At 38.6% G+C, this 21,359-nt stretch overlaps 1 protein-coding gene across 1 annotated transcript; it reads left to right on the forward strand.

Annotated features, from left to right (window-relative positions):
* Positions 1-257: 257 nt before the first annotated feature.
* Positions 258-19,783, forward strand: ppm1f (protein phosphatase, Mg2+/Mn2+ dependent, 1F). The gene is made up of 8 exons (XM_022667281.2): positions 258-357; positions 2,172-2,393; positions 4,838-4,968; positions 5,962-6,167; positions 7,515-7,703; positions 13,610-13,753; positions 14,980-15,073; positions 16,279-19,783. Exons 2-8 carry the CDS (start codon positions 2,218-2,220, stop codon positions 16,596-16,598), a joined length of 1,260 nt encoding a protein of 419 aa, XP_022523002.2. The 5' UTR covers positions 258-357; positions 2,172-2,217; the 3' UTR covers positions 16,599-19,783.
* Positions 19,784-21,359: the final 1,576 nt, after the last annotated feature.

The following is a 21,359-nucleotide window of genomic DNA, read 5'->3' on the forward strand; positions in this document are numbered from 1 at the left end:
CATATACCCATAAATAGCAAAAGCAATTTTATCCAGAGCTGTATGTACCCAAAGCAGACAGAAAAGGCTGTACTGCAATCCCCCATATCCGCCGCTAGGGGTCACTAGCACTGCTGTCCGAGTCTGTTCTGCAGGTCCCGGAGCAGCAGCGCAGATCTCACAGCCATGCGGATAGACTGCACTCACTCCCCCAGCCCATCCGCATTACTTACACTGACACTGTTCCAGCCTGTATCTCACACACATACGCACGAGCGTGCACACGCGCACACTGACTTCCTCGTGAGCTGCTTTTGTTGTGCAGCGCGCGCGGGGCGTGCAGGCGAGGAGCGCTGGAATAAAGCGGGGCAGCTTCAGGTACGGGTCACCGCGGTGCGCGCGCTGCCTGCGGGTTTGTTTTAGTGTGCACGCGCGCGGTCAGAAACGGTAACGGGCGGGTCTGGCTGGAGGAAAGTTTGCAGGGCTTGGAGAGAGAAAGAGGCCTGTCTGCCCAGCCCGCGTGCATCCTGCATATCTGTGTGTGTGTGTGTGTGTGTGTGTGTGTGTGCGCGCGCGCGCGCGCGTGTGTGTGTGTGTTTAGTAACAGGGGCAGCTGCAGACGTGCACGCGATCAGGTGCTGAGGCTGTGGTTACTTCTTAACCAAGGCTGGGTACACAAACACACACAGTAACATGTAGTGAAGTTTATCAGATGGTTGCTCAGGTGTTGCTATGTTGAAGACTGTTGCTATGATATATCTTTTGGCTTTGCTAAAGAAGACTAGTTGGTTGTCAAGGTATTATGTTGCTAGTAGTTTGTTGTCAGAATGTAGCTATGTTGGTGCTGGTTGCTATGGAACTCCAGATTGTTACTAGGGTTTTGCCATGTTGTAGGTGGTTGCTATGGAATTCTAGTTGGTTGTCAAGGTGTTACTGTGTTGCTAGTAGTTGGTAAGACATCAGTTGGTTGCTCGGGTGTTGCTATGGAACACCAGATGATTACTAAGGTTTTGCCATGGTGGAAGTGGTTGCTGTGGAACATCAGTTGCTTGTCAGGGTTCTACTATGTTGCCAGTAGTTTGTGAAACATCTTGCATGGTTGTTGCTATGTTGGCGGCGGTTGCTATGGAGCACCAGATTGTCTACTAGGGTTTTGCCATGTTGGAGGTGGTTGCTATGACATCTCTGGTGGCTGAGAGGTGACTGCTAGGATATTACTAAGAAGACACTATTAAACATCAGATGGTTGCTAGGGTTTTGCCATGTTGGAGGTGGTTGCTGTGACATCTCTGGTAGTTTCTAGGGCTTTGCTAAGGGTTTACTATGGAATACTAGTTGTTTTTTAGGGTGTTTGTATGGTGCTAGTAGTTTGTGAAACATCAGATGGTTGCTATGATACACCAGATGGTTACTAAGGGATTGCCATGTTGAATGTGGAAATACCAGGTAGCTCTGCTTTGCTTGTCTTGTCCGAGCATTATGCTGTTTATTCTAATGAGAAAAAAGTCAACCGATGCTTTGATATAACTTTTCTAGTTGCTGTGGAATGCAAGATGGTTGCTAGGGGGTTGTTGCTAAGTTGGAGGTAGTTGCTATGGTATCTCTGCATTTTGTCAGCATTATGTTGTTGACCTCTTTATACTCATCAACTATTTTTATAATTTCTTTTAAAATCATGGGTAATAAAAAGAGTTTATCCTCCTTTGTAAAAGTAACTGTCTCTACTGTCCAAAGAAGATATTTTGACAGATTTTGGAGCATTGCTGTGAGGATTTGATTGCATTTAGTGCCTGCAACTCAACATTAGTGATCTCAAACTCCCCAACAACTCATTCCAAACATCCTATTCTATTAATAGTACTTCTCTACACTAGAAAAGCTGTGTACATGTGCATTTGCACATCTGTGTCAGCAACGGGTGCAAATTAGCTAAAGTAGCTAAATGCATTCATTAGAAAGGGTGTCCATCTATCTAGTATGGTGTAACCTGTTTCAAAACAAGGTCTCAACAAGGTTTATATCTGTTATTGGCCAACACTGCAGTCAGAGAGTTAGTAGGGGAATTAGTCAGGGTGGGCGGGGCTGTGCTTTGAGTGCTAACTCTCCTGTGGCTGCTTGTTTACAGTGGAGTCTCTATTAACTGTAGAGACAGAAGATAATAAGCATCTTCGTTCCCTTTCTTTGTTTTTCAGACGCTGTAATCCGGATTGACTGAGCGTGCACACGCTGAGGGCCGGGATGGGGACCAAGGAACAGGACGAGGCTCAGAAGTTCCTGAAGACTTTTGTGGAGGAGTTCAAGAACCCGCTGGGCCCTGAGGAGCCGCTGCCTCTCGCTCCGCTCAGTCGCAAGGTCACGCAGCAGGAGGTGACGGGGGAGAGCCTGGAGCTCGGCCTCAGGCTGCTGTCGGCCAGGTGAGGGAGATCTGTAGGTGTGGATGCTGCGTGTGGATATTTAGATGTTGAGTGCGTTTATATTCCCTGCATAATTAGATTATAAATGGATTTTTTGCATTCTGCATCTAATTATTTATGTCTAAACTTCTGAATAATAGATTGATTATGGATATGAAAATGATAACGAGCTGGTTTTTATTAGTAATGGGATATCTCAGTACAGGTATATAATCTTAACCAGAGTAAACATACAGACCATGATAATGGGAAAAATCAGCAGTTTTTACTATAGAATTTAACAAATGATTTAATAATCTTCAACTAGCTGATTGTATGTGTGTGTGTGTGTCTTTATTTTAGTAGGTAATGTGTCCTCTTGAGCCAAAAGAAGCCATTTGGTGTTGGTGAAAGTGGCACCCTTGCATTTGTGTGTGTGTGTGTGTGTGTGTGTGTTCACACCTGTTGCTCCTTCCTGTTTCAGACTAGAGGAGGGGCATTCTTGCATTCCTGTAATTCCTGTCTTCTCCTATCACTCTGGTGCTCTTTCTATCTTGCTTACACACACACACACTCCACAGGGGAACATTTATCACTAGTTCAGACTTGGCCCTCTCTCAGGCTTGCACTGCTCCTGCATGCCTCTTTAGTCCACATTATACTTTCCCTTCAGACTCTGCTTCTGTATTTCTCAGCTTGTGAACAAATGCATGTGTATAGCAGAAGGTAAATGTATAGACTGCATGCTGTAGCCAGAAAGACTGAAGTGATTCGGGATCATGTCGCGCTTGAGGCCATAAGTGCCTGCTACTGTGATTAAAGTTCTGCAACTATGATCGGGAGATCGCTAGTTCGAATCCCGGTCATGCAGCTTGCCATCAGCTACCAGAGCCCTGAGAGAGCACAAGGCGTCTGTGAGCTACTGAATTGGAACTGAGTTTCTGCGCTTTCCTCCGAGCGCTCTGTGATGCTACACGGAAATGCTGCATCTGCAGCAGTTTGAAAAGAGGTGAAGTCTGACTTCATATGTATCGGAGGAGGCGTGTGCTAGTCTTCACCCTCCTTGTGTTGGGGCATCACCTGTGATTGGGGATAATCAGCTGACTAAAAGCTGAATGGGTGGGACAGTTGGCCTACCTAAATTGGGGGAAATGTTTTGCTTAGTAAAGTCTAAGATAAATGTTATTTATGATTTTAGTCAATAATACAGTCTTTGGTTTTAGTATATTTTAGTAGGCCCTATGTGTGAACTTGCACATCTGTGTCAGCAGTGTGTTCTTAAGCTTAGTAGCCTCTCTATATGACAGACAATCTTTGTCATTGTTATCTCTCTCTCTCTCTTTCTCTTTCTCTTTCTGCTGCATTCCTCAGGGTAGACATCCTGTCTACTGGGAAAAAAACGTAGTGGCCATTGTTCTGCCCACTTCCTCCTGATCTGTGTTCATTTCCTCTCTGTGTGCAGGGCTGTGTCCTATTCAGAGCATTCAAAGCTCAGACTGGTTTCATCAGCTGTAGTTTATATAACTCCAAATAAATCATGCTGCCCATGATACTCTTCATTACACTACTGTGCCAGGAAATATGTAGATAATACATATTATTTTACAGTCTGATTTGGTGACACCTTGGTGATGTAGAGTACCAGTCAAAATTTTGGACATTTTTCTTTTTTCTTAATTTAATTTATTTTCTACGTTGTAGATTAATATTAAAGACATGAAAACAATGAAGGGACACATATGGAATTGCATAGTAAACAGTAAAAAATAAGTGTTATTCCTCCACATTAATCCACTGATCTAAACCTGATGAACTGAGATGGTGATTTAAGGGGGTTTAGTTGGGATGAGCTGGAGCTCCAGAAACTTCTTCAAGATGCCGAGAAAACTATTCCAGGTGACTCTCCCTCATGAAGACACTGAGATTAAAATACCAAGAGTGTGCAGATCTGTCCTTAAAAAGATAAATGTGCTACTTAGAATAATCTAAAGTATAAAACATAGTCTGGTTTAACACTTTTTGTTTCTTTACAAAATAATTTTGCATGTGTTCCTGTATAGGTTTAATATAGTCTTTAATATTAAATTTACAATGTAAAAATCATATAAAGAAAGAAGACGCATTGAATGAGAAGAGGTGTGTCCAAACTTTTGACTGGTACTGGACGTGATAGGTTGTAGAATACCCCTATCTTTTATCTCTGTCATCTCGGAGCTATTATACAGAATAAACTGAATATTTTTTTACTTTACACTCTTTATTTCTGAAGATGCAATGAATAAACTGGTGTCCCAATACTTTTGTCCAGTCTAAATCATTAATATTATTAAATGAGAAATGTCATCATGTCACCTTATATAAGTAATAATGCAATACTCTACTTGAAGCATCTGGAGCATACTTTGGAATTCAGTTTGTGATATAAAATTATAATGAGCTTTATATTGGTATGTTTGATATTTTAGACACGCCCCCTCCTGGTTGAGTGCATTGATGTGTCATGCTGCCATCACAGAGCTTCTGAAAGATGACCTTTCACCTTTCCACTGCCCCAAAGACCCTGAACAGCAGCCAGACGATGAAGCGGAGGTTGTTTGTAAGTGACACGTGTGAAAATGTATGATTTTTATCTATTTTAGGAGTGTAAAAGCACACCAACACCAGCAGATCACTGATTGGTGGAAACTTCACACTAGACCTCGAGCAGTTTGGACTGTGTGTCTCTCCACTCTTCCTCCAGACTCTGCTCCCTTGATTTACAAATGAAATGTAAAATTTACTGATGATCAGTGATGGTTTGGAGAGACATGTCATCTGCTGGTGTTGATCCACTGTGTTTTATTATCAAGTCTAAAATCAGTGCAGTTTTGTTTTCCCACAAAATCTTACAGCACTTCATGGTTCCCTCTGCTACTGACAACTTTTATGGAGATGAGGATTTCATTTTCCAGCAGGATTTGGCACACTGCCCACACTGCTGAAAGTAACATTTGATTTTATAAAATATTCTAATTTTATGAAACACTGATTGTTTGTGTTTTCATTGGCTGTAAGCCATAATCATTAACAATTAAAAATAAATAAATGCTTAAAATAGATCACTCTGTGTGTAATACATCTGTATAATATATGAGTTTCATGTTTTGAAATACTGAAATAAAAGTAACTTTTCAACGGTATTCTAATTTTTTGAGATGCACCTGTAATATATGTTCATATAATGTACAGTTAGAGCTCTGCAGAATTACGACACATGAACAAATCAAACCAAAGATTTGACCTCATGATTTTAAATCTGTAAATATAGATTTTGTTACCTGAACTCACTCATACAGTCATACACTACCACCAATCAACTCTGTATCAAACGTTACTTTGCTCCCCTCTGGTGTTCTCTTAGGATACTGCAGCATGATATATGTTTTTTAATTATTTAAATGTGTTGCAGTAAAAACAGAAAACTCTTTAGGAAAAAGAACTTACTTATTTATAATTAAAAAATGTATTTATTCGTTCAGTTGTTTGTCTAATCCCTTCATTAAATATGTATTTATTCATTAATTTGTTGCTCTTCTCATCCTCTCTGCAGTGCTCCAGTCCGAACCTGTTCAGCGCCTGTATATAAACAAGCTGAGAGAAGTGGGCGTGGCCTGGCAGAAACAGCTGCCCAGTCCAGCAGCGCCTCGACCCTCACACTCCCGCCTCTGCTCTGTCCACGCCATTCGCAACACTCGCAGGAAAATGGAGGATCGGCATGTGATTCTGACCAACTTTAACCAGCTGTTTGGGTTACAGGTGAGGCCTGGAGGTTCAGCACCAAATACTGTACTGGTGCTAATTATCTAGAGCGTTACACAGTTAGAACAGGTCTATGGGCTATACAAAACATGTTTCTGTTTTAAGTTCTTTACACAAAATCACTCTCACATAAAGATAAAGATCTCACCAGCTCTATTCCTGACAGTTTCAGTTTCTTTCTGAATGAGCAGTTTAAGGGTTCTGTCACATTTATGCAAATAAGCTGTTTGCTGGCTACAAGTATTTTGTGGTAGCTTGTGTTAAATGGCAAACCATGAACAAGCCAGTTCATGCTGAACTGTGATAGAAACACAAAACTTATTCTTTGAAAGTTCTTACAGACTGTAGGTACAGATCCCTCCCTCTGAAGAAGTCTGCTGGCTAATCCTGCTGTGTACTGTCTGAGGTTCTCAACCTAAATGTCTGAAATGGTGTTCCTTCAACTAGATCTAGTGGGTGACAGAGTGGAAATTGTTACAGCATTATTTTGTCTATTGTCCACTACTATGTAAATATTTGATCCTGTCATACTGTATATATTATTGCTTCTCAAAAAATTTGAATATCATTGAAAAGTTACTTTATTTCAGTAATTCAGTTCAAAATGCGAATCTCATATATACTATAATTATATAGATGTATTACACACAGAGAGATCTATTTTAAGCGTTTGTTTTATTTTATTGTAGTTGATTATGGCTTACAGCCAATGAAAACCCAAAAATCAGTGACTGAACAGAAAATCTGAATATTATATAAGACCAATTGGTACTTTTGACAGTGTGGGCAGTGTGGCAAGTCCTGCTGGAAAATAAAATCTCCATCTTCATAAAAGTTGTTATCAGCAGAGGGAAGCATGAAGTGCTGTAAGATTTTGTGGGAAAACAAAACTGCACTGACTTTAGACTTGATAATAAAACACAGTGGATCAACACCAGCAGATGACAGACATGTCTCTCCAAACCATCACTGATTGGTGGAAACTTCACACTAGACCTCAAGCAGCTTGGACTGTGTGTCTCACTGTGTGTCACTCTTCCGCCAGACTCTGATCCCTTGATTTCCAAATGAAATTTAAAATCTACTGATGATCAGGGATGGTTGACATCTTTGAACATCATTTACATTTTAAACTGAATTACTGAAATAAAGTAATTTTTTAATTATATTCAATCATTAAAAACTACAACTACATTTTTTGAGATGCGCTAGTATGTATTTAGTGTATTAAAATCATTCTGATTACATCAGTATTCAGACCAAACCAAATAAAGGATTAATTAGATAATTTTACCTCAGAATTCTTTAGTAGTCATTGGTTATCTGCTCTTTCTCTTCTTAAAGGACGGGGTGGAACGAGAGTACTACGCTGTTTTTGATGGACACGGAGGAGTGGACGCTGCCACCTACGCTGCCACTCACCTGCACGTCATTCTCAGTCAGCAGGAGGCCCTTAAGGGGGACACCGCCACAGCCTTCAAAGAAACCTTCATACAAACAGACGACATGTTCCGGACGAAAGCTAAGAGAGAGGTACGACTGAGAGAGTGAGTTAGGGCTGGAAGAGTGTTTAATGTGGAGGTCTATAGAGGACTTCAGTGCTGCTGTAGGACTGTGTATTCTCAGATTTTTTCCTAGAGAGGAAAATCTGAATATTAGTAATCAGACGGAATGGAAATTCACACCACAGGACGCCTCAGGATGTGGCCAGCAGAGCATTACACAAATTACAGTATTATTTACCCCCAGACGTCTGTTATGTTTATGACTAGTTGGCACGGAAAAGCTATTTAGACTTAGACTTAGACTTCATTTATTGTCATTCTTAATACACTTCTGTACGCAGAACGAAATTTAACGTTATTATTTAACGTGTAATTAAAAACAGAAGTAATAACATGTTAATAACATGGTAGTAACAACATTTAATAATGCAGAAATAACACTGTAGTAATAGCAAAGTTATAGTAATACTGATAAAATTTTAAATATAATAACAGTATAACAATAATGTGACAGTAGCACTGTATTTTTTTCTGCTGGCTCTTCTGTTTTTTATTCATCAATAATAACCCCAAAAAAAGAAACATACAAACTTTATTCAAATTGTGTTGTCTGTCTCTATATATATATACCCTATTTTTTACAATATATAACACACTTAAAATCCTTTAGTTTTCCCAAAAATCAACAGTGCATCTTATGATCTGTGGCACCTTATGTATAAATTTTGCCAGTCAGGTATTATGGAGCAGTAAAGCCACTCTGCTGAAGTACAGCGTTATACAGGAGTTTCACTGAAGTTTCTCCAGCACAGAGGCTGGAGCAGCATTAGCATTAGCCGCTAATCGCAGCACTAGCTCTTTTGCTGTTCAGAGGAACCGCTAGCTGATAGCGCCCTGGCTTACCGAAACACTCAGGGTCCTCAGTGTAGCTAAGCTCTGCTAATCCAGTGGTGAGACCTGCTCATTTAGAAGGAAAGCATGGCGACGCTTGTTCCTTATTATTGCAACTTATTGCCAGCAGAGCATTACACAAATTACAGTGTTATTAACCACCAGACGTTTGTTATGTTTATGACTAATTGGCATGGAAAAGCTATTTAATAATGCAAAAATAACCCTGTAGTAATAGCAAAGTTATAGTAATACTGATAAAATTAAAAATATAATAACACTATAACAATAATGTGACAGTAGCACTGTATTGTTATCTACTGGCTGTTCTGTTTCTTATTCTTTGAGAATGATGCAAAAAAAAATTAACAAAGAATTTTATTGTAAATTTTGTTGTCTGTCTATCTATCTATCGTATTTTTCATAATTCTTTATTTATTTATTTTTTTATAATCTGTTGCGCCTTATGTATAAATTTTACCAGTCAGGTATCAAGGAGTACTAAAGCCACTCTGCTAAAGTACAGCGTTATAAAGGAGTTTCAGTAAAGTTTCTCCCGCACTAAGGCTGAAGCAGTATTAGCATTAGCCGCGAACCGTAGCCTGCGTGTTCACTATGTTAAAACAAGCTATGTAGGACAAACCGCTAGCTGATAGCGCCCTGGGTTACCGGAACACTCAGGGTTCCTCAGTGTAGCTCTGTCGGGTAGAGTTTACTAGCGCTAAGTGCTAACTAAGGGCTAACTGTGCCTAGCGCTGCTGCTAAACGTGGCTAGCACTACTCTTAAGGTGCCCTCAGCAGCGAGACCTGCTGAATTAGAAGGAAAACATGGTGACACCCTTGTTCCTTACTATTGTCACTTAAAATGTGCCTTATATATGAATATACAGTTGTGGTCAAAAGTTTACATACACTTGTAAAAAAACATAATGTTATGGCTGTCTTGAGTTTTCAATAAGTTCTACAACTCTTATTTTTCTGTGATAGAGTGATCGGAACACATACATGTTTGTCACAAAAAACAGTCATAAAATTTGGTTCTTTCATAAATTTATTATGGGTCTGCTGAAAATGTCACCAAATCTGCTGGGTCAAAAATATACATACAGCAACAAAATTTGTCAATTTTGGTGATGTAGCGAGTTGTGTCAATCAAATTAGCTTCATGTCATGGCCTCTTCACTTCTTGTAAGTGATTCTGATTGACTACAGCTGTTGACTTCTCATGAGCCCATTTAAATAGGGCTCATTTGACCCAGTGATTAGACTCAGCTACAAAAGCTACAATGGGAAAGTCAAAGGAACTCAGTGTGGATCTGAAAAAGCGAATTATTGACTTGAACAAGTCAGGGAAGTCACTTGGAGCCATTTCAAAGCAGCTACAGGTCCCAAGAGCAACTGTGCAGACAATTATACGCAAGTATAAAGTGCATGGAACAGTTGTGTCACTGCCACGATCAGGAAGAAAACGCAAGCTATCACATGCTGCCGAGAGGAGATTGGTCAGGATGGTCAAGAGTCAACCAAGAATCACCAAGAAGCAGGTCTGCAAGGATTTGGAAGCTGATGGAACACAGGTGTCAGTCTCCACAGTCAAGCGTGTTTTACATCGCCATGGACTGAGAGGCTGCCGTGCAAGAAAGAAGCCCTTGCTCCAGAAAAGGCACCTTAAGACTCGGCTGAAGTTTGCTGCTGATCACATGGACAAAGATAAAACCTTCTGGAGGAAAGTTCTCTGGTCAGACGAAACAAAAATTGAGCTGTTTGGCCACAACACCCAGCAATATGTTTGGAGGAGAAAAGGTGAGGCCTTTAATCCCAGGAACACCATGCCTACTGTCAAGCATGGTGGTGGTAGTATTATGCTCTGGGGATGTTTTGCTGCCAGTGGAACTGGTTCTTTGCAGAAAGTAAATGGGATAATGAAGAAGGAGGATTACCTCCAAATTCTGCAGGAAAACTTAAAACCATCAGCCCGAAGGTTGGGTCTTGGGCGCAGTTGGGTGTTCCAACAAGACAATGACCCAAAACACACATCAAAAGTGGTAAAGGAATGGCTAAACCAGGCTAGAATTAAGGTTTTAGAATGGCCTTCCCAAAGTCCTGACTTAAACCCCATTGAGAACATGTGGACAGTGCTAAAGAAATGGGTTCATGCAAGAAAACCATCACATTTAGCTGAACTGCACCAATTCTGTCAAGAAGAGTGGTCAAACATTCGACCTGAAGCTTGCCAGGAGCTTGTGGATGGCTACCAAAAGCGCCTAGTTGCCGTGAAAATGGCCAAGGGACATGTAACCAAATACTAATGTTGCTGTATGTATATTTTTGACCCAGCAGATTTGGTGACATTTTCAGCAGACCCATAATAAATTTATGAAAGAACCAAATTTTATGACTGTTTTTTGTGACAAACATGTATGTGTTCCGATCACTCTATCACAGAAAAATAAGAGTTGTAGAACTTATTGAAAACTCAAGACAGCCATAACATTATGTTTTTTTACAAGTGTATGTAAACTTTTGACCACAACTGTAGACTAGAAATTTATTGATAGTGCGCCTTATTATACGATGCACCTTATAGTATATTTATTGACCCCTTTCTAGACACCACATTGCAGCAACCTTTCAACAACTGTTCTGCCTTCATTTTAATGTTTATTTACCTCATCTGTAAAAAAAATATTTTGTAATGTTTAACTTTTTCTTTTTTCATTTCCATTTTTCTCCAGATGTTCTCTAGAAACATAAGCTAGCACCATTAGTGCACTGTGTGAATCATGTAGGGCTAAAACACACACTGACCACTGACTCTGAACAGGTCTATTGCAATTGGGTTATTATATTATGAAATTATAATATATATTGTAGCTCAGAGGCTAAATGTAGAGTTGAACAGTCAGTTGGTCAGGGGTCTGGTTGTCTTTTTAACCGGACAGAAAAAGTTGTTCTTTTTTTTTTAGCTGATCTCCACTTGCAGACCACTTTAGCTAAACACTGATAATTTAAATTAATTCTCAATCTCTTGTAAAATGAAGAACTTTTCACACAGGTTTTGGGTTCTCTCTGGCCACTAAACATGTAACCCTGAAACGAGCTTGACACCCTTGCTCCTAACCCTTTGATAGGTTTCCACTTTGTTGTGTTGTGTCGTTGCTTTGTTCCATAAGTGGAAAGTTCTTGTTGAGGGCTTTTTTCAGTTCTGAGAAAAACATCTACAACTAAATATATACGCACATATACAGAAACCCTGTGAAAGACGTATGGTAAGAAACATTCTGCAGAGCTGCTGGAGTGTCTGTGCAGGTAGAGACATTAGTCAGCATGGTGGTGCTGGTTTAATGTGGGCAGTGTAGGAGTTCAGTGGCTGCTGAGAGCCTCTCTCACCTCAGAGAGAAAGTTGAGTGAGTGGGTTCGAGTTTAGTCACTCGGTGGAGGAAGATGAGCTGCTGTTTTTGATTTATATCCTCTATTCTTGTTCTTTTTGAGAAGAGATGGCTGTGATGATGCAGAGAGAGAGATAGCAAGAGTGGTCCATGGGGGTTCCTGTGTGTGTGTGTATATATATATATATATATGTTTTTTTCCCCCAGACATATACTTTTACCCATTTATTTGGTAATGTATGTTCAGTTTATTTATGAGCATTTCCAGTCACCATCATCTGATTTATGAGCATTTCCAGTCACCAGATCTTATCATACAAATGATACCAAGCAAAGAGTGTGAAAACTAGTGCATACTTCCTCTGACATACATGATATGCATCCACTAAACTGGCAGTAATGCAGTACATGCTTGGAGGAGAACACTAATCATCAGTAACAGACACACAAACATTTACTAATGCATGCAGTGTCATTAGACAGCTTAACGTGCTTGGAGGAGAACACTAATCAATGGTAGCATTGTAATGCACAGAGAGGGGTTCCCTACTTGTCAAATATGCCATCCACCCATTATGAGTGGTGATAACTAGTCAGGTCTTTTCAAAACACATATTAAATAGGAGCATAAGAAAATATTGATTTGTCCAAATATTACAATATTATTTTTGCAATACTGTATTGGTTCCCATAAACACAGAATAGGTTTTATTGATGAACATGTTGTACTCTCAGTGTTTTTTCTTTTTCTTTTTAAGTTTTGTTCATTAAGTGATGTTATATTATGAAAGTTTTTCCAAAATTTGATTTAAAAAGAGCAATATATAGTGAAATATTGCAACCCCATGTATTGCGATACATATCATTTTATCAGGTTCTCGCCAAAACACATCCCTTATTGTCGTGGCTGGGAAGAATTCAGGCACGAGCAGAGGCAGGTAAAAATATAATTTATTTACAAAAGTATAAGGCAAAGGGATGTTCAAACAAAAAAGGGTCAACAATGGCAAACAGCAGTAACAAGGAGATATCATACCAGAGTAGGCAAACAGTCCAGAGGTTGGTAAACAAAACAAGGTCTTTAAGCGAGAGATAAACACAGGTAATAGGAAAGCACGTTGTACGAGGATGGAAATGTCAATATTCAGCAAAGACTAAGAGCAAATGAGCCCCTTTTTTATAGGGCTAAACCATGTGGCTAGTACTCAGGTGATCTGCTTCCTGGAAGAGTCATGCGCTGTGTCATGTGATCGGGATTGAATGTAATGTCAGTGTGTGGTGCATCATGGGCAATGTAGTCTGTAGGCTGCTGAGTGTGGGAGATACAGGAGTGCATTCAGCACCAGGTGTGACATTAATATTGAGAGCAACTAAATCGATTTTAGAGCCTAGTCAAAAATGACCAACATCCATACATTTAATATTCATTTACTTTGCTTATCTTTCCATTATTCTATAAACAAATAACTTCAATGAGTCTTGAGGGCAATATTGGCTTGGTAATCCAGCTAATCAGCTAATTGAAAATCAGCTAATTGATTTTGCAACAGTGGAAAAAGTAGTGAAATAAGCTGGACAGAACCAGATAATAGAATACATTATTCTCTGTCTGTAGTTTACGCTCTAACATGTCTGCATGTGTTTCCGTTTGCAGCGCATGCGCAGTGGCAGTACAGGCGTGGCTGTGTTACTGGCTTCTGATTGGCTGACGGTGGCCTGGCTGGGCGACTCACAGGCCATGCTGGTGAGGAAAGGTGAACCTGTCATCCTGATGGACCCCCACAAACCAGAAAGAGAGGTACGACACATGCTAAGCTAACAGTCTACGCTATGCCAGGCTAGAAGGCAATATGGGCAAAAGTCTTGGGACACCTGGACATTCATTATTTCTTCTGAAATTAAGGGTATCGTTATTAAAAACCATAGAGTGTTCCTTGCTTTTGTTGAAGTTTCTACTGTACAAGAAAGGCTTTCTACTAGAGTTTAGAGTAGCATTGCTGTGAGGAATTGATTGCATTCAGTGACAAGAGCATGTATACTCGTCCCCTACGCCCCAACTCACAAACTCACTAATTTGTCTCAAAAGTTTTGGATGGAGCACCATCATTACTCCATTAATGCAATCAAAATACAAATAAATGCTTTTATACATTTTGTTTAAAGAGCAGTTACTGTAACTTTAAAGTAAATTATTATTTTTATGAAAAATCATAAATTGGAATTTAATGTTTAAACATACTAAATAAATTAAACATAAATATGATTGAGATCATGTCCATATACAGGTGCATCTCAAAAAATTAGAATATTATTGAAAAGTTATACAAGAAATGCAGATTTCATTTTCTAGCAGGGTTTGGCACAGTGCCCAAACTGCCAAAAGTACAATTGGTCTTATATAATATTAAAATTTTATGAGACACTGACTTTTTTTATTTTTTTTATTGGCTGTAAGCCATAATCATCAACAATTAAAGAAATAAACACTTAAAATAGATCACTCTGTGTGTAGTACTTCTATATAATATATGAGTTTCACATTTTGAACTTATAAGATATTAACTTTTTTTGAGATGCATCTGTATTGTACAATAAGCTAATAAATAATGTATTAGGCCTAGGCATGGTACCAGAATACCATGTTTATTTATCTCCTCCACTACTATTCTTTTGGCAAAAACAAGGACTAGACAGGCTGTATGTGTGTTAATTGTGTTAATTAGCACATCTGTGTCAGTTATGGGCACAACCTAAACAGAGCTGAGTGCATTTGCAGTAAAATAAAGATTTTTATTTTTTTTATTCCAATCTCTTCTTTTAAGATTGGTTAAGAGCAATTTTTCTGAATAATTACCATAATGGTTTCATAATATGTTATTAACTATTATTAATAATAATTGTAACCTTTTATACCTTGTTCTGAATTATGATTCATTATCCCTCCTTACTGTAGCTCAGTATAAACCTCTATAGACTGTGCTCTGTAGTAAGCAGTGATTAAAGTGTCTGTGCTGTTCTGTGCAGGATGAGAAGCAGAGAATAAAGGAGTTGGGGGGCTGCATCGCGTTTATGGGCTGCTGGCGTGTTAATGGAACTTACGCTGTTTCCAGAGCAATAGGTGAGTAAGTTTTCTGATGTCACCCTTACAGCCTGTAATTATTCATAGTTCTGGGTACAGTGTTGAATTTGATACCTGAATTACTCACAACCCTCTGTCGATCTTGTATTAGCACTGACTCATTCTGTCCTCAAAGATAAATGTGTTACTTTAAAGAATCTAAAGTACAAAACATATTCTGGTTTATTTAACACTTTTTGTTTACAGAATAATTCTGCATGTGTTCCCATATAGCTTTAATATAGTCTTCAATATTACATTTACAATGTAAAAATCATAAAAAGATAGAAAACTGAGCATGCTCTTAAAATGTCTTAAATTGACTTCACTTAAACCTGGAATAACACCGATAGTGGGTTGTATTTTTTATGTATCATCAAAAAACAGCAATAAATTTATAATTTAACATTGCCTGTCTTGTTGTGTGACTATTGTGCAGTAACAATGCTAAAATGGTATATTGTGCAGGTTTGGAGTATTGTAGAAATGTCTTTAAAAATAGTGTGATTCTATATATTTACTGTATTACCCCAGCATTGTCTGAATAGCAGTATTTAAAAAAAAACGCTGTTACTGGGATCAAAATATTACAAAAAAGAGGCATATTGTGAAAAAATAAGACAAAAAAGGTTCTAGATGACCTAGATGTCTTTTTTTATAGTGCATCTAGTGCACCAGATTACCGATTAGACAGAGTCTATGTATTTTGTTAGTACTATTTCTATACAGCACTGAAAAAAAATAAGAGACCACTTAAAAATTATGAGTTGGAAGATGGATGATCACAAGCAATCAAACCAAGCTGAACTGCTTGAATTTTTGCACAGGAGTGAAAAGGAGCATAAAGTTATCCAAAAGCAGTGTGTAAGACTGGTGGAGGAGAACGTGATGCCAAGATGCATGAAAACTGTGATTAAAAAACAGGGTTATTCCACCAAATACTGATTTCTGAACTTTTAAAGCTTTATGAATATGAACTTATTTTCTTTGCATTAATTGAGGTCTGAAAGCTCTGCATCCTTTTTTTTGTTATTTCAGCCATTTTTCCTCATTTTCTGCAAATAAATGCTCTAAATGACAATATTTTCCATTTGAAATTTAGGAGAAATGTTGCCTGTAGTTTATAGAATAAAAAAACAATGTTCATTTTACTCAAACATATAACTATAAATAGCAAAATTGATCTCTCTGTCTGTGTATTTCAGGTGATTTTGATCAGAAGCCGTACGTCTCTAACGCAGCAGACTGCTCCTCGGTTCGGCTCAGTGGGGATGAGGACTACATCCTCCTGGCCTGTGACGGCTTTTTCGACGTGGTGCGTCCGGAGGAGGTCCCCGGGTTGGTGCTGGAGGCTCTGAGAGAGGCCGGCGGCTCCGGGGAGGAGGCCGCTCAGAGCCTGGTGAATCAGGCCAAAGCTGCCGGCTCCAGCGACAACATCACCGTCCTGCTGGTGTTCCTGCGGGAACCTCGGGAACTGCTGCTCTCAGATCCGGGATCCGGAAAAGGCAGCAAGGCAGGGAACTGAGAGCGAGAGAGACTGGAGTGCAGCAGTGAACCACTGGAGGGCCCTCTCGGCTTCTTTACGGCCACAATAATTCAGAATACCTGGAATGAATCAGGATGAGTCTTAAGGGACTGACGCATTGTGTTTTCATCACTGTAGTTCTTCATCCTTGCGGTCAGCCAAATTATATAATGGTAGAAATGTGTTGTTTCATCCACTGGGGTCAGGAGGGGGCGGGGGGATCCGAGAACTACCGTAACAAATGGTGAGCAGTATTTTATACATGACATGGTGTTTTTTTTTATTTTATGGAAGTTTCTAGAACTAAAGATGCTCATTTTAATTTGAATTATACCTGTTCTTAAAAGCAGCACTCTGTATGATTTTTATATTTAAAAATCTGGCCGTTACCTTATACACCTTAAAAAACAGAACCAAAATCAAAATCAAGGTAAATGTTTTTGTTAAATTGTGTTTTATAGATTTCATCCAGTAAACATCTCCATATTAGTTGGTAAAATGTTAATGTAAGTTCCACATATTGCATTTCCAAGTGTTGTGCCAATTTCCGCCATTTCTCCCTGCTTAAAATGAACCACTTTTGGGTGCCTGCTTGTGTGACACTGAGCAGAATGAGCAGAATTAACATATCCCATATTTTATTTCTGTTTAGAAATTAAATTCCAACGGACTAAGACGCTGCTATAATGATCAGGAGATTGCTGGTTCGAATCCCGGCCATGCTGCTTGCCATCAGCAGCCAGAGTCCGAGAGTGCAGAATTGGCCTTGCTCTCTCTGGGTGGGTACAGTAGATGGCGCTCTTTCCCCTCATCACTCCTAGGGTGATGTCAATCAGCACAAGGCATCTGTGAGCTGATGTATCAGAGCTGGGTTGCTGCGCTTTCCTCCGAGCTAATCGGTAATGACTTCACATGTATCGGAGGAGGCATGTGCTAGTCTTCACCCTCCTGTTGTTGAGGCATCATAGGGGGAGTACAGCTAAATGGGTGGGATAGTCTGCCTAGCAAAATTAGGGAGCAAAGCAAGCTAAAAAATTTAAGAAATCTACAATTACAGTAGATACAGAATCAACAGTGCAATATGTTGTGCCTATATTGCTATGACGTGTGTGTTGTAAATGAGAAGCAAATTTTAACACCATTTTTTTTCATCTAAACCATCCAAAAAAAATGTTCAGCTAATCTGGACAGAGACCAAACTAAAATCCCTAAAGTAAAGTGTAAAAGCCTTCTTACAGAGTGCTGTTTTTAATCAGGTGCTGCCAAAGATCTCTTTAATATGCTTGCCTTGATTTTTTTTCATTGTTCGTTGAATTTTTTCCGTATTTACAGGTGCTAAATGTCTCAAAAGCAATGTGATATACCTTTGTCACATTCTTATACGTCTTCTGAGGATCAATGTTTAACTGTGTTAAAGGGATTTTTTGGGCTAATGTCACATTAACCATATGTTAAAATGAGCAGGGACCAGTCAGTTGACCTACCTATGCTCCGCCCACAAATATACAGAATGTTGGTTTACAGTCCTGGGCTCCCCCTACAATCAGAAAGTGTAACACTTTCTGTAAAACGTCTAAAAGACACGTTTTTCTGGACAAGCTGAAAGATTAGTTTGATAGAATCATATCTAAAAGTAAAAGACATGGGTGGACTGAGGAGGTGTAGTAATATTACAGGATTTAATATAGTGCAGTTAGCAGTGCACCAAGACCAGAGTAGCAATGACAGGGATGCTGATCTTGGTAACTGGAATATAAAACGCTAAATAATCCCAAATAATTACAATTTTAATCAGTTAAAAACTGAGTTTTTAAACCATGTTGTTTCTAATTGATGCACTGCTTGCTTCAAATATTTAATTTAAACGCTTAAATTTGAATGTTATACAGCTAGTCTGACTTAATTCATTAAAATTCATTTAAAGTTAAAGCTCCACTAGGTAGGATTGAGATTTTGTGCTCGTGGGCTCCCCCTACAGTTGCAGAGTGTAATAAATGTTTCAGGCGGATTAGTTTCTCTCTCGTTTTCTGGCTTTCACAGACCTATTCGGTCTCTTTCCAGCTTCTGCCAGAGTGTCTGTATGTTAGTTTGTAAAGAATGATCCAGTAGTCCTTGTAGAACTGTTAGAACTAAAGGTCGGAAAGCAGGTCGCAGTTCTCGCGAGCGTTGGTCGCGGCCGCCTCGGAAAACTTACAGAGTCTGGTTTGAGCTCAGAGGAGCTCCGGCACAGACACGAGAGCACAGCTATTCCTCCTATTACACCTCAATGCAGCGCTGCAGTGAGTTTCAAGCTGTAATTTTACTTCTTTAAAAGATCAAAAATCAAGGAAATCCTACCTAGTGCTGCTTTAAATGGGATTTTAGCCAACATCCTTTAAAACCTGACAAACTAGCAACGATTATAACATGTTTATGGGCAGAGCATGAACAGGTCAACTGCCTATAATCTCTGCATATCTCTAATACTTATCTAACCTATCATATTTTAGAATTATTAACAGCATTAAGCCATTTAAAGTGAATTTCTCCTTTAAGGCTTAGAGAGGTTACGGTGGCGAGCCTCTGTTTGACCGTTTCCAAGCAGGACATTTCCTGTTATTTGTGAGTGACTGTTACAAAACAGTGTGAACTTAAGGGCACACCCATCTTAAACATTTGACTGACTGTTAGCCTGAGCTTTAATAGTGAAATATAAACGCAAAAACTCACTTACTTACTTACTTACTGCAGTGTCGTACAATGTTTTCACAGTGTCAGTGTTTCTACGTAAAAAAAAAAAATGTTTTAATGTTTGTTATTGTGGCAAATCTGAAGCGATGGAACCATATCTGTGCCAAACCTGAGCATGCATGTGTCTAACTTAGCCAAGAACTGTCTTCTTAAGTGCTGAACTTTCTTACTGACAAAAAAGGTGAACTTTGTGCTTTGTTTTTTTTGATATGCAGTGTTTTCTAATACCGTACTTACCACATTCATTCTCTTTCTTATTCTCTATGCTTCATTTTGGATTTTTATATCGGTGCCTTTCTTTAAAGCAGCAGTTTGTAACATTTTAAATTAAAGGAAGCAGCCGCAGTATTCATGCAGTATTCAGTTGGGAAGAGATACAGTATTGTAATTAATGGTTACAGTGTCCTGCCATTAAAAATCTTGAAGCATCTAATATATTAATTTGAAAAACATGAGTATATGAGTGGTCTGGTAGGTTTGTTGGATGTATTTGCTCTCTACATTTTCATAAATTGCAGTATTTTATAAATGAACAAAACACAGAATTCAAAAACACTATATATATATATATATATATATATATATATATATATATATATATATATATATATATATATATATATATATATATATTATTTTTTTTTAATCTGCACTAATAGTATGTTTCCATGCAGTCGTTGCAATTACAGATGTTCACCAGAGAGGTCTCCAAATCCCCAAAACTCACAAAACTTGCAGACTGTCACTTTAAATCAGTGTTAAATATGTTTATAATTTTAAGTGTAAATGTTTTATAATTATTGGTAGTGGACAGTTTTCCAAATTATAGATAATCAGTTGTTTTATATTTTTTATATAATATGTTTATAATTTTACATAATGATGTTAAATTTTGCTTTGTTCAGACAAGCAGATCAAATCTGATTTTTGGCTATTCTTAATTTTGGAAATTTAGAAATTCATGGATGCAGTGAGTACGATAATCAATGCATTCAGATCAATACTTTTTGATATTATCTGATATCTGCTGACACCAATACATAAACATTTATATAAAATTAAACTCTGGAATTAGGATTAAATCTGCCTGTTTGGGCAACAAAGTAAGTGCAAATGTTTTTTCTCAAATTCAAAATTGAGTAGATTCTATAGGTTGTTTTTTACTGTGTTAAAAAGTCAGGACTTTTATTTGGTCCTGTGTTAAAAAAATTAGGACTTTTATTTGGCCCTGTGTTTAAAAGAATTAGGAATTTTATTTGGCCCTGTGTTAAAAAAGTCAGGACTTTTATTTGGTTCTGTGTTAAAAAGATTAGCACTTTTATTTGGCCCTGTGTTAAAAAGTCCGGACTTTTATTTGAACCCTGTTTGAAAACTTTCATTGTCATTGTCTTGGTGCATGACCCATGTTGTCTTAAGATTCTCATGAGTTCTCATGAGTCGCCAGTCTGTTCACATGGACAATACTAGCCAGACGCCACCGGTCACGATCATTACCACACACTGCACTGCTGTCCACTGTAGGTCCTAGTTACTGTATGTCTCCTATGATATATTCCAGGTACCAGCGTGACACTGGATTAAAACATTTTAATGTCTTCGCTTAAATTTCAGGAATGAAATTCCCCATTCATCTGCACCCACTAAAATCAAGACTCACTCCAACTCTGATATTATGAATTCTGAACCTTGCTGTGTCATGAGCACACTAGAACTCGCTCACGAGCTCAGTCTATATGTATATAGCATTACAAAAGCAGTAACCAGAACATTCTGCTTTTAAGAGTTCAATAAATACGTGATCATTTATCGGTTTCGAATATCAGAGAAATTCAATCATCTGGCCAATGTTGTTTTTAAGCCATATGTACATGTGGGTTCAAATTCAGTTCAGATACTCGGGGCATGCCACTCAGATTACAAAATCACAGAAGATCACATTTCAAATCCCCCAATCAATAGCTGTATTAATAATCCCACCTACATTATAACTATGACTGTGATGGATGTGGATGTGGAACACTGTATAGTCTG

The sequence above is a fragment of the Astyanax mexicanus genome, chromosome 22, assembly GCF_023375975.1.
Source record: "Astyanax mexicanus isolate ESR-SI-001 chromosome 22, AstMex3_surface, whole genome shotgun sequence".
NCBI classification, from domain to species: Eukaryota; Metazoa; Chordata; class Actinopteri; order Characiformes; family Acestrorhamphidae; genus Astyanax; species Astyanax mexicanus.

What these genes read in the sequence shown, in the direction of transcription:
- ppm1f (XM_022667281.2), top strand. Translation starts at nt 2,218, where the DNA reads ATGGGGACCAAGGAACAGGACGAGGCTCAGAAGTTCCTGAAGACTTTT. An exon ending in CTCAGGCTGCTGTCGGCCAG is followed by an intron (nt 2,394 to 4,837) that starts GTGAGGGAGATC and finishes TTGATATTTTAG; the next exon opens with ACACGCCCCCTCCTGGTTGA. An exon ending in CCCACAAACCAGAAAGAGAG is followed by an intron (nt 13,754 to 14,979) that starts GTACGACACATG and finishes TGTTCTGTGCAG; the next exon opens with GATGAGAAGCAGAGAATAAA.